The sequence below is a fragment of the Ornithorhynchus anatinus genome, chromosome 5, assembly GCF_004115215.2.
Source record: "Ornithorhynchus anatinus isolate Pmale09 chromosome 5, mOrnAna1.pri.v4, whole genome shotgun sequence".
Classification (NCBI taxonomy): domain Eukaryota; kingdom Metazoa; phylum Chordata; class Mammalia; order Monotremata; family Ornithorhynchidae; genus Ornithorhynchus; species Ornithorhynchus anatinus.
In genome coordinates, this window is record NC_041732.1 from 1,992,901 (window position 1) to 2,006,198 (window position 13,298).

The window sequence follows — 13,298 nt, forward strand, 5'->3', positions numbered from 1 at the left end:
TACCCCGTATCCACCCCGGCGCTTAGGACACCGCTTGGCACGCAGTAAGCGCTCCACAGATGCCACCGTGATCACTAAACGCTATGTGCCCGGCACTCTTCTAAGCGCTAGGAGATTTATTGCCCGTTGACGACGACAACTACTAATAATGGCATTCGTCAAGTGCTCACGTCAAGTGCTCGCTACGTGCCAAGCACTGTTCTAAGCCCTAGAGGGGATACGAGGTGAGAGCAGGTCGTCCCACGTGGGGCTCACAGTCTTCGTCCCCATTTTACAGATGAGGTCGCTGAGGCCCAGCGAAGTGACTCGCCCCAAGTCACACGGCTGACAGGCGGCGGAGTGGGCATTAGAACCCGTGACCTCTGACTCCCCAGCCCGGGCTCTTTCCGCTGAGCCACGCCGCTGCTTCTCGCTACTGCTGATAGCAATTGTGGCATCTGTTAAGCGCTTACTATGTGTTGGGCACTGTATTAAGCGCTGGGGTGGATGCAAGCAAATGGGATTGGCCACAGCCTCTGTCCCAGGTGGGGCTCACAGTCTTAATCCCCATTTTACAGATGAGGTGACAGGCACAGAGGAAGGGACCCGACTAACCCGAGGTCACGGGGCAGATGAGTGACGGAGCCCGGGTTAGAATTAAGCTCCTTCTGACTCTCGGGCTCACGCTCTGTCCACTGGGCCACTGTGTGCGCAGCACTGTACTAAGCGCCTGGGAGAGTACGACAGAGTTGGTAGGCACATTCCATGCCCACAGCGAGCTCACAGTCAAGAGGGATTGAGAAGCGGTGTGGCTGAGGAGACAGAGCCTGGGCCTGGGAGTCGGGAGGACCTGGATTCTAATCCTGACTCTGCCACCTAGTCTGCTGTGTGACCTCGGGCAAGTCGCTTCGCTTCTCTGGGCCTCGGCGGCCTCATCTGTAACGTGGGCCTTGAGACTGTGAACCCCACGTGGGACAGGGACTGTGTCCAACCCGACTGGTTTGTATTCGCCCCAGCGCTTAGTACAGTGCCTGGCGCAAAGTAGTCGCTTAAAAAATGCCATAATTATTATTTTTATTATCTGGAAAATGGGGATTGACAGTGAGCCCCATATGGGGCAGGGACCGTGTCCAACCTAATTAGTCTGTATCTATCCCAGCGCTTAGTTCTGTGCCTGGCACAGAGTAAACACCTAAAAAACAAAAAAAGAAAACACCATCTCAGTAGAAGCCCCTAGCTGCAGGAAAAAACAGAGTGAGGGTGGGGTGACCAGAGGCCTTCACCCCCTTTGATTCTACTCCACCCACAGGCCTCCCAGCCCTATCCCCAGCCCCACAGATCACGGGGGTGATCTTCCACTGAGTCAGGATGGCAACGTGGGCTGGGGGACAACCCCGGTCCCCCTTCGCCAGGAGGCCGGACGCAACGGGGGTCTCAAGCAGGCTGGGGGACGTCGGAGGGGAGACTGGTGGTAGGGCGATGGGCCCAGTAGCTCTGGTAGATGGACCGGAACAGGTCCCGGCAGGGGATGGCAGCGCGGAGGCGGGAGCACGCCAGGAAGGTGCCCGCCAGCTTGCGATGCAGGGAGTAGGTCTCCTCGGGCGGCGGGCACAGGCGGTGCCGGAGCATCACGGGCACCAAGGCCTGGATCCGCCGGGTCGTCTCCTGTTCCCCGAAGTCGAAGGGCCCGGGGGCCGCAAACGCCTCTCCCAGGATCATCACCGCCTCCACGTGAGCTTCGGCGAAGGCCTGGGGCAGAGGGGTAGAGGGCCGGGAGTGCCAGGGAGGAGGGGCAGGGGACGGAAAAGGTGGAGGGGTACCCCCGGACCCTTCTCCATGGTGGGGAGGGAGGGAAGGAGGGAGGGAGGTCCTGGCCGTGGGTGCTGAGAGGGCAGTGGCCGACCACACTAGCGGGAGGCCCGCTCCCTCGCTGATTAATCCCACCAAACTGAACGCTTAATAATAAGAATTGTGATATTTATGAGGCACTCTCTATGTCCCAGGTACTATATTAGGAGCTGGGGTAATAATAAAAATAATAATTATGGTATTTGTTAAGCGCTCACTATGTGCCAAAAGCACCGTTCTAAGCACAGGGGTAGATATAAGGCTTTCCCCCTGCTCCTCCCCCTCCCCCTCCCCTCAGCACTGTGCTCATTTGTATATATTATTTATTACCCTATTTATTTTGCTAATGAGGTGTACATCCCCTTGATTCTATTTATCATGATCACGTTGTCTTGTTTTTGTTTCGTTCTGTTTTGCTCTGCCGTCTATCTCCCCCGATTAGACTGTGAGCCCGTCGTTGGGCAGGGATGGTCTCTGTTGCCGAATTGTCCATTCCAAGCGCTTAGTACAGTGCTCTGCACATAGCAAGCGCTCAATAAATACTACTGAATGAATGAAAGGCTGTCCCACTTGGGGCTCACAGTCTTAATCCCCATTTTACAGATGAGGCTGAAGTGACTTGCCCAGTTGGACACAGTCCCTGTGCCCCAGTCTTCGGCCCTGTTTTCCAGCTGAGAGAACTAAGGCACAGAGAGGGGAAGTGACTTACCCAAGGTCACACAGCAGAGAAGGGGCAGAGCCTGGCTCAGAACCCAGGTCTTTCCGATTCCCAGGCCCATGCTCTATCCACTAGGCCCCACAACATACATCACTGACCTCCCCTTGCCTCCCTCGCGCTCAATCAGCCCCCCTTCTCTCTCACCTTCGTCTCATAGCCTGTCAGGAACTTGAGGTCTTGGGATTTCTGCAGGACTCGTTCACGGTCCCCGTCCGCGGCGGCTTTCACTACCTAGGGGTGGGGAGTGGGGCCGGGTGAGTGGGCAGAGATGGGCCGGGGGCGGGCGGAGAGAGTGTGGGGGAAGGGGTGGCGGAGGCGAGACCCACCTCAATGTAATGGTCGGTGAACTCTCTGCCAAATGTCCGGCTTGCCCCGAAGTCCAGCAGGGCTAGCTGAAATGGTCGCACGTTTGGGTGGGGGGATGGAGGGGAGAGCAGAGCACATCCATGTACCAGGCCCCGGGGGGCAGAGCCAGCTCCGGGGACTCCACCCCTCACCCAAAAGGGAGGCAGGCAGGTGGATCCCTCTCAGCCCTTCCAGTGGGCCCAAGGGGGACGGCTCCAGTAACAATAATAATAATTACGGTATTTAAGCGCTTACTATGGACCAAGCACTATTCTAAGCAGTGGGGTAGACACCAGGAAATCAGGTTGTCCCACGTGGGGCTCACAGTCTGAATCCCCATTTTACGGACGAGGTAACGGAGGTCCAAAGGAGTGAAGTGACTTGTCCAAGGTCACAAAGCAGACAAGCGGGGGAGCCGGGATACAAGTGGCGGAGCCAGCACCAGCCCGATTCTGGCTCTTCCTCCCCCAGCTCGCCCCAACCCCCATCCCGACGTCCCATGCCGGTGCCCCCGTCCCGGCTCCTGCGGGGGGGTCCCGTCCCACCTGATGCCTCTGGGCGTCGTAGAGGAAGTTGGCCCAGTTGGGGTCGGTCTGCATGAAGCGGAACTCGAACAGTTCACGGAGACAGAGCCGGAGCAGGTGGGAGCAGATCTGGGGGGATGGAGCGGACCCCCCAGGTATGTAATTACAATAACAATAATAAAAGTGGTATCTGAGGAGCGCTTACTATGTGCCAAGCACTGTTTAAGGATAGATACAAAGTTGGACACAGGTTGGACAAAGTCCACATGGGGCTCACAATCTCAATCCCTGTTTTACAGATGAGGGAACTGAGGCCCAGAGGAGTGAAGCGGCTTGCCCAGGGTCCCACGGCAGACGAGCGGCAGAGCCGGGAGGACAACCCAGGTCCTCTGACTCCCAGGCCCGGGCTCTTTCCACTAGACCACGCTGCTTCTCCAGGCGCCCGGTCTTCCCACCCTAGAGAACCCGCCACTGCCCGGTCGCCCCGTTGACCTGGGGAAGAGGCGCAGGTGCACCCTCACCTCGTTGCGGACCTCCTGGTCCAGCCCCTGGCACTGGTCCAGGGGGACCCCGCCGACCAGCTCCATCGCCAACACCCGGCCCGTGCTCAGCTCCTCGATCACCTCGGGCACACGGAAGAAGGGGTCGCCCGCCAGGAGCTGCCTGGGCGAGGTCGGAGTCGGGGGAGGGAGGCCGGGGTCTCGGGAGGCTGGGCCCCGTCCCCGTGCGCCCGTTCCCCTGCCCGCCCGGCTCGGCCCTCACCTGAAATTGCGGGCACAGGCGGCCTCTCGCAGGTAATCACACTCCCAGGCCAGCTCCCGCTGCAGCGCCCGGAGGCTCTGGTCCGCAAAGAGACCTGGGAGGGGAGCGGGGCAGTCGGCTGATCCCCAACCCGGCCACCGAGGGACGGGGAGGGGGGTCCGTCCGCCCCAGCCGCAGGCCACGAGCCCCGGGACTCACCCTCGGGCAGGGCCACGCTCATCTTCAAAATGGCCAGCAGATTGTCCACGTCGCTCTGGATGCTCTGAGCCACCCCTGGGTACTGGAGGGCGGCAGGGGTGAGCATCGCGTCCAGATGGCAGGGGGGCAGGGGCGGGACAGGGAGGTGCAGGGCTCCCCACCCCTTGCCCGGGTTGATCCCACTCTCCCGGGCACGGGCGCCCCGCCGCCCCCCGCGCCTCTCTTCCGCCCACTTACCTGGATCTTGAGTGCCACCTCGGTCCCGTCCCTGAGGACCCCCTGGTGAACCTGTCCGATGGAGGCGGCGGCAAAGGGCACCTCCTCAAACTCTGCCACCTTCGCCCTCCAGTCGGGGCCCAGCTCCTCCTCCAGGACTCGCTACCCGAGGGGCAGAGGAAGGACAGCCTTCGATGCCTTTTCTCCCCCGGGGACCTCCGGGCTGGGCAACCTCCAGCAACGTCCCCCGGGGAAGCCGACCGTGGGCGGAACGCCCGGCTCGTGCCCGCCTCGGCACCCGACCCGCTCTCCCCCGCCCCCGGCATCCGACTCACTGCCATCTGCCAGGGTGGCATGAAGTCTGCGCTCTGCCGCACCCGCTCAAAGATGCGCTGCAGCTGGGGGCTGATGAAGCTGTTGTCTGAGAGGGGACGGAGCAAGGGGGTGAGCTTGGATCGGGAGGGGGGACTCTGTCAATCGTATTTATTGAGCACCTGGGAGCGCTTCTCCTCCAAGTGATCTTCCCCGACTAAGCCCTCCTTTCCTCTTCTCCAACTCCCTTCTACGTTGCCCTGACTTGCTCCCTTTATTCATCCTCCCCGCCCCCAGCCCCATAGCATTTAGGTCCCTATCTGTCATTTATTTATTTATTTATATCATGTCTGTCTCCCCCCTCTAGAATGTAAGCTTGTTGTGGGCAGGGAATGTGTCTGTCATACTGTACTCTCCCAACTGCTTAGTTCAGAGCTTAAGCTTAAAAGTCTAGAAGGGGAGACTGACATTTATATAAATAAAATTACAGATAAGTATATAAGTGATTATTATTATTACTACTAATATATTGGTGCTTGTTAAGCGCTTAGTATGTGCCAAGCACTGTTCTAAGCACTGGGCTAGACACAAGTTAATCAGGTTGGACAAAGTCCCTGTCCCACATGGGCTGAGAGTCTTCATCCCCATTTTCCAGATGAGGTATCTGAGGCCCAGAGAAGTGAAGCGACTTGCCGAAGGTCACACACAGGAGACATGTGGTGAAGCTGGGATCAGAACCCAGGTCCTTCTGGCTCCTTGGCCTGCGCGCTATCCGCTAAGCGGGGCTGCTTCACGTACGTGCTGTGGGCCCTGTCCCCCACGACCGTGCCTGGCCCGGAATGCCCCGGAGGCCCCCCCCGGACCTCACCCTGGATGCTCAGCATCTGGCCGATCTTGAGGGCGGCACCCCTCACCGTGCACAGCGTCTCCACAATCCGCTCCGCGTTGGCCTCCGACAGGAAGGCGCTGCCGCTCAGCAGGGAGCCGGCTTCTGGGGAGAGGCGGAGGGGTGGCGTGGCTCGGTGGGGCAGCGGGGGAGTAGGTGGTCCCTAGATCCCCTCCCCCACGTGCCCAGAGCCCACCCTTTGCTGCCTGTGCTTACCCGCAGGCGGCTGCCGCCCGGACAAACCCTTCTTGGCCACCTCTGCCAGTGCGCCGAGGCCCAGGCCCACTGCCAGGCCTACGGAGAGAGAATAAGCAGCCACCCCAGGGCCGCGCCCCTTCGGGTCTCTGCCCGGCGCCCCGAGGCCCAGGGCCAGCCTCCCCCTGCCTCGTACCCAGCCTCCTCCACGCCCGCCCGAGGCGGCACCTACCCCCGAAGTTGGCAAGCCGACTGAGGCGTGATGCGGGCACCCTCCGCTCCCGGGCCCGCTCGCTCAGCTGGAGAATGAGGGGGCGGTGGCTCAGAGTGGCGGACGGGGGAGGGGAGGAGCCGGGGGTCTCTGCGGCCCCGGGGACGGGGGAGATGGTGGAAAGGGACCGAGGGCGTGAGACGAGAGAGGTGCAGGCGGGGGGAGCCCGGTGGAGAAGGAGAGGGGATGAAACTCAGCGTCTTTGGATGGTACATGCAAACCAGATGCAAATTGGGTTGTTGGCATCCTAGGGCCTGGCACTTGGATTAACAGACTCTGGTGGGCAGGACCCGTTGGATCCCCTAGTGACAGGGCAGTGCCGGAGGGGGACGGGGAAGGAGTCGGTCAGTCAATCGTATTTATTGAGAGCATACTGGGGGCAGAACACTGTACCCAGCGCTGGGGCGAGTACAATAGCACAATACAACAGACGCATTCCCTGCCCACAGTGACCTTACAGGCTCGAGAGGGAGATGGACATCAACATAAAATTAGAGATCTGTACATAAGTGCTGAGGCTGGGAGGGGGGCGTGAATAAAGGGAGCAAGTCAAGGAGGCATAGAAGGGAGTGGGAGAAGAGGAAAGGAGGGTTTAGTCAGGGAAGGCTGCTTGGAGGAGATGGGCCTTCAATAAGGCTTTGAAGGGGGCGAGAATAATCGTCTGTTGCATTGGAGGAGGGAAGGACCTGGGCGAGGGGTCGGTGGCGAGATAGGCGAGAACGAGGTACGGTGAGTAGGGTGGCATTAGAGGAGCGAAGTGTGTGGGCTGGGTTGTAGCAGGAGAGCAGCTAAGTGAGGTAGGAAGGGGCGAAGGGATTGACCGCTTTAAAGCCGACGGTGAGGAGTTTCTGCTTGATGCGGAGGTGGAGTCCTCCTCTGGACTGTAAGCTCATTGTGGGGGGGGAATGTGTCTGTTTTATTGTTATATCGTACTCTCCCAAGTGCTTAATGCTCTGCGCGTAGGAAGCGCTCAATAAATAAGACTGACCGGCTGGCTGGAGGGGAAGGCGGGCCTACCTTCTGGCGAGGGGGCCGGACTCTGTCCTCCAGCCCTTTCCTGGTCTTGGCCTCACGGGCTCGGCGGATCTCCTCCTGTCCCGGGCCCCGGCCGGGTCCGTCCCGGTGCACGGTCCTGGGGTGTCCCCGGGATTCCCAGCTGCCCCGGCTGGGGGACTCTTGCTGTCGAGAGACCCAGGGCCGCTGAGAGGCCCCCTGATCATCATCATTATGGCTTTTTTTTATATGGCATTTGTTAAGGGCTTACGATGTGCCGGGGACTGTACCGAGCCCTGGGGTAGATACAAGTTAATCAGGTTGGACGCGGCCCCTGTCCCACATTGGGCTCGCTGACTTACTTCCCATTTTACAGATGAGGTATTTGTTAAGCACTTACTATGTGTCTAACACTGTTCCAAGCGCTGGGGTAGACTCAAGGAAATCAGATTGGACACAGCCCCTGTCCCACAAGAGGCTAAATTAGAGGGAGGGGGATTTAATACTCATTTGACAGATGAGTATCTGTTGAGTGCTTACTGTGTATCCAACACTCTACCGAGTGCTGGGGCAGACACAAGATAATCAAGATTAAACACAGTCCCCATCCTACATGGGGCTAAATTGGGTGGTGGGGGATTTAGTCCCCATTTGACGGATGAGGTAACTGAGGGGGGGAGAAACGAACTGACTTGCTCAAGATCACACAGGAGATAAGTGGAGGAGCTGAGATTAGAACCCAGCTCCTCTGTCTCCCAGGCCCGTGCCCTTTTTGGGTCAAGCGACGAGGCCACGTAGAAAGATCGCTTGGGCTCCATGTGTAAAGACCTCCCCCACTCCCCCCGGGCCACCACCACCCAACTTCCCACCCCCCCTCCGGCTGCTCTGTCTCGGCCCTTCCCTCTTCCCATCTCCCCTGGGGGTCCCGCACCCCTCATGGGGGTCTTACCCGTCCGCGCGTCCCCTCGCCAGAGCCGCTAAACGCGCGAAGACCCCGGCCCAGCGCCAGGGCCTTGGTCGCCCCCGCGCTCCCTCGGAGAACGGACGGTGCCTTCGGCCACATGGTCTGAGGGTCAAGGTCAGGGTCAGCCTTCTCTCCTGTCTCCCCCTTCCCCGAAGGCCCCTTGGTCCCTATTCCGACCCCACCCCCTTCTGCCCCCCACGATCTCCTTTTCCTTCCCCACCCTACCTCCTCCCCATTTAATGCCCAATCTCCACCGTGCTCCCCTCAATTAAAGAGCCAGCGCTGACCCCAGGCCCTAATTAAAGGGCCAGGCCCCCACCAAATCCTAGTAAAGGGCCCGCCCCCCACCAACTCCTATTTAAAGGGCCAGCCCCCAGACTCTCTTTCCCCACGACACACACACCCACGTGCCCCCAGACCCTCTTTCCCCCCGTGCACAGGTGCCCCCAGACCCTCTTCCCCCACAAACACACACACGCCCCCAGGCCCTCTTTTTCCCCCACACACCCACGTGCCCCCAGGCTCTTTTTTCCCTCACCCACGTGTCCCCAGACCCTCTTTCCCCACAAATGCACACACGTCCCCCAGACCCTCTTTCCCACAAACACACGCACGCCCCCAGATCCTTTTTTCCCACACCCACGTGCCCCCAGACCCCTTTTTCCCACACCCACGTGTCCCCAGACCCTCTTCCCCCACAAACACACACAAGCCCCCAGACCCTCTTCCCCCCCCCCACTCACCCACGTGCCCCCAAGCCCTTTTTTCCCACACCCACGTGCCCCCAGACCCTCTTTCCCCACAAACACACACCCGTGCCCCCCGACCCTCTTTTTCCCCCACACACTCACACACGTGCCCCCAGATCCTCTTTCCCCAAAACACACACCCGCCCCCAGACCCTCTTTTCCCACTCACGCACACACATACATACATGCAAGTATACATACATACATGCAGACTACATACACACCCCCTACCTCCACACCCTGCTGGACGTCCCGAATTTCCGGGAGGGCAAAAGCCCGCCCCCGGGCCTGAGCTCCAGCCAATAGCGCCCTGGGAAAGAGGTGATTGACGGCTCCGGCAGCCGCTCGTAGCGCGGGAGAGGGCCGAGAGGGGCGAGGTCTCCCGGGCTCGGGGTCCCACGGTGCAGGGAAAAAGGGGTTAGGGCAGGGGGCGGGAGCCGGAGCCCCTCCACGGTCTTCCCGGTCACTAATAATATTTATTCTTCATTCAATCGTATTTATTGAGGGCCTACTGTATGCAAAGCCTGTACTAAGCGCTGGGAAACAATTCCCCGGGCTGGAATTAGAGAGGTTCCTGGCTCGCGAGAGGCTCTCCATCTTAATAATTGTGGTATTTGTTAAGCGTTTACTATGTGCCAAGCACTGTACTAAGTACTGGGGTGGACGCGAGCAAGTTGGGTTGGACACAGTCCTTGTCCCTCATAGGGCTCAGGGTCTCAATCCCCACTTTATAAATGAGGGAACTCAGGCAAAGGAAAGTGAAGTAACTTGCCCAAGGTCACAGAGCTGACGTGGTGGAGGCAAGATTAGAACCCATGACCTTCCGGCTCCCAGGCCCGGACGTTGTCCACTTCACCATGTTGCTTTCCGGGAGCTCCTTTGCCCTTCTCCCCCTCTAGACTGTAAGCTCCTTATGGACAGGGAACTTTCCTACCAATTCTGTGATATTGTGTTCTCCCAAGCGCTTAGTGCAATGTTCTGCACAAAGAAAGCACTCAGTGAATACCATCGATTGCTTGCTTGATTGACAGACAGCAGCGATGGAGTGAGATGAATGGGGGGAGAGGAAAATGAATCAATCAATCCATGTGCAGGGAAGCCCTCTTTTCCCTAATAATAATTAATAATTATAATAATTGTATTTGGTAAGCATATACTGTGTGGCAGGCATACTTCCTCTCCCTTCTGCATCACTTATGCACTAAGATCTGTACCCTTTGAGCAGTTAGAACTCATCCGATCTTCAGCCCCACAGCACCTATCTATACCCCTCTAGACTATCCCTCTAAGCTCTTTGACAACAGGGAGTATCTCTACCAACTTTATTGTACTATATTCTCCCAAGCGCTTAGTACAGTGGTCTGCAGACAGTAAAGGCTCAGTGAGTATCACCGATTGGTAGCGGAGCACTTTACTAATCGCTTGGAGTGTACAATACAACAGAGTCAGTAGACATTTTCCATACCCACAGAGAAAGAAGTCAGGACTGGGGCCTGTAGATTTGGGAATCGTCCACGTAGAGATGGGAGTTGAAGCCCGTGGGAGGGAACAAGTTCTCCAAGAGAGTAGGTGTAGATGGAGAATAGAAAGGGACATAGAACTGAGCCTTGAGGGACCCCCACAGTTAGCGGGTGGGAGACAGAGGAGGAGCCCGCAAAAGAGACGGAGAACGAGTGGCCAGAGAGACAGGAGGAGAACCGGGAGAGGACAGTGTCGGTGAAGCCGAGGTTGGATCACGTTCCCAGGAGCAGGGGTGGTCCACACTGTCAAAGGCATCTGAGAGGTCAAGGAGGATTAGGATGGAGCTGAGGCTGTTGGATTTGGCAAGAAGGAGATCACTGGTGACCTTAAAGAGGGCGGTTTCTGTGAAGCAAAGGGGCCAGAAGCCAGATGGGGGGGGTGGAAGGGTCAAGGAGAGAATTGGAGGAGATGAACTTGAGACAGTGGGTGTAAATGGTTTACACAGGGAGTTTGGAGAGGAGTGATCAGAGGGAGATGGGGTGATAACTGAAGGGACCAGTGGGGTCAAGGGAGAGATTTTTTAGGATATGGGAGACATGAGCAGGTTTGAAAGCAATGGGGAAGAAGCCTTTGGAAAGTGAATGGTCAAAGGTGGCGGTGAGGGAGGGAAGAAGGGAGGAGGAAAATGTTTCGATAAGGTGTGAAGGGATGGGTATCAGAGGAGCAGGTGGAGAGGGTAGAATTTGAACTGAGGTAGGAGATCTCCTCTTCAGATACTGCTGGGAAGTAATTGTGTTAATTGTGGCATTTATTAAGCGCTTACTATGTGTCAAGCACTGTACTAAGCACTGGGGTGAGTATGAGATAATCAGGTTAGACACAGCGCCTATCCCAAATGGGACTCACAGCCTAAGTAGGGAAAGAGAACGGGTATTGAATCCCCATTTAAGAGATGAGGAAAATGAGACACATTCATTCATTCATTCAATAGTATTTATTGAGCACTTACTATTGGCAGAGCACTGTACTAAGCGCTTGGAATGTACAAATCGGTAACAGAGACAGACGCTGCCCTTTGACGGGCTTACAGTCTAATCAGGGGAGACGGACAGACAAGAACGATGGCAATAAATAGAATCGAGGGGAAGAACATCTCATTAAAACAATAGCAAATAAATAGAATCGAGGTGATGTACATCTCATTAACAAAATAAATAGGGTAATGAAAATATATACAGTCGAGCGGATGAGTACAGTGCTGAGGGGATGGGACGGGAGAGGGGGAGGAGCAGAGGGAAAGGGGGGAGAAGAGGGTTTAGCTGTGGAGAGGTGAAGGGTGGGAGTAGAGGGAGCAGAGGGAAAAGAGGAGCTCCGTCGGGGAAGGCCTCTTGGAGGAGGTGAGCTTTAAGTAGGGTTTTGAAGAGGGGGAGAGAATTAGTTTGGCGGAGGTGAGGAGGGAGGGCGTTCCAGGACCGTGGCCCCAGGGGTCGACGGCGGGATAGGTGAGAACGGGGGACGGTGAGGAGGTGAGTGGCAGAGGAGCGGAGCGTGCGGGCTAGACAGTGGAAAGAGAGAAGGGAGGAGAGGTAGGAAGGGGCAAGGTGACGGAGAGCCTCGAAGCCTAGAGTGAGGAGTTTTTGTTTCGTGAGGAGGTCGATGGGCAACCACTGGAGGTTTTTAAGAAGGGGAGTGACAGGCCCAGAGCGTTTCTGCAGGAAGATGAGCCGGGCAGCGGAGTGAAGAATAGACTGGAGCGGGGCGACAGAGGAGGAAGGGAGATCAGAGAGAAGGCTGACACAGGGAAACCATCGGGCCGGCACAGAGAAGTCAAGTGAGTTGCCCAAGGTCACAGAGCAGATATGTAGGGTCAGCACTCAGCAGAGTCACTGGAGAGGAGCAGGGGAGATTTAAGGATGATCCCCTTGGCTGACCATATCCAGCTGGCTGGGCCCTCTCCCCTTCTAACCACCCCCCTCTGATCCCACAGACCTGTTGCCCTCCGGGGGCAAAGCCAGAGGGAGAAGGGAAAAGAGGGGATGGGGGAAGACAAGTACGCCCATGCCCCATTGGGTGTTTGTGGTTTTTTTTTAATAGTATTTGTTAAGTGCTTACTATGTGACAGGCGCAGTAGCTAACTGGGGTAGATACATGCTAATCAGGTTGGGTTCAATCCCTGTCCCACAGGGGTTCCCAGTCTTAATCCCCGTTTTACAGATGAGCGAACTGAGGCACAGTGAAGTAAAGTGGCTTGCCTAAAGTCACACAGTAAACACATAGTGGAACCAGGATTAAAACCCAGGTCCTTTAATCCCCAGCTCCTTGCTCTTTTTACTAGACCACGATTCTTCTCATTATCACTTTATTTTTTTAATAGTATTTGTTAAATACTATGTGCCAGGCACTGTATTATTCCCTGGGGTAGGTACAAGACAATCAGGCTGGGCACAGCCCATGTCCAATGTGCGTCTCACAGCTGCTCCGTGACCTTGGGTAAGTCACTTCCCTGCTGTGGGCCTCAGTTCCCTCATTTGGAAAATGGGATTAAGACTGTGAGCCCCTGTGGGACAGGGAATATGTCCAGCGTGATTAACTTGTACAGAGAAACACAAGGCATTGTGGATAGAGCACAGACCTGGGAGTCAGAAGGTTGTGGATTCTAATCCCGGCTCTGCCACTTGTCTGCCATGTGACCTTGGGCAAGTCACTTCACTTCTCTATGCCTCAGTTACCTCTTCTGTAAAATGAGGATCGAGACTGGGAGCCCCTGTGGGGCAGGGACTGTGCTTGTATTCACCCCAGCACTCCCAGTACAGTGCCCGGCACACAGTAAGTGCTTAACAAATACCATAATTATTAGTATTAGAGTATTAGAGAGGC

General features: G+C 56.9%; 1 protein-coding gene across 1 annotated transcript; it reads right to left on the bottom strand.

The window, feature by feature from the left end:
• Nucleotides 1–1,119: 1,119 nt before the first annotated feature.
• Nucleotides 1,120–9,401, bottom strand: COQ8B (coenzyme Q8B). The gene is made up of 15 exons (XM_029065431.2): nucleotides 9,192–9,401; nucleotides 8,197–8,313; nucleotides 7,272–7,454; nucleotides 6,216–6,282; nucleotides 6,005–6,082; nucleotides 5,771–5,893; nucleotides 4,926–5,011; nucleotides 4,612–4,752; nucleotides 4,375–4,456; nucleotides 4,177–4,270; nucleotides 3,936–4,077; nucleotides 3,436–3,543; nucleotides 2,872–2,937; nucleotides 2,690–2,776; nucleotides 1,120–1,728 (listed from the first exon to the last, which is right to left on the bottom strand). The coding sequence occupies exons 2-15, from the start codon at nucleotides 8,308–8,310 to the stop codon at nucleotides 1,414–1,416; spliced, it is 1,686 nt and encodes a 561-aa protein (XP_028921264.1). The 5' UTR covers nucleotides 8,311–8,313; nucleotides 9,192–9,401; the 3' UTR covers nucleotides 1,120–1,413.
• Between the last annotated feature and the right edge of the window lie 3,897 nt (nucleotides 9,402–13,298).

What these genes read in the sequence shown, in the direction of transcription:
- COQ8B (XM_029065431.2), bottom strand. Translation starts at nt 8,310, where the DNA reads ATGTGGCCGAAGGCACCGTCCGTTCTCCGAGGGAGCGCGGGGGCGACC. An exon ending in TCCGGCCCCCTCGCCAGAAG is followed by an intron (nt 6,283 to 7,271) that starts GTAGGCCCGCCT and finishes CTCATTCTCCAG; the next exon opens with CTGAGCGAGCGGGCCCGGGA. An exon ending in AGGTGGCACTCAAGATCCAG is followed by an intron (nt 4,457 to 4,611) that starts GTAAGTGGGCGG and finishes GCCGCCCTCCAG; the next exon opens with TACCCAGGGGTGGCTCAGAG.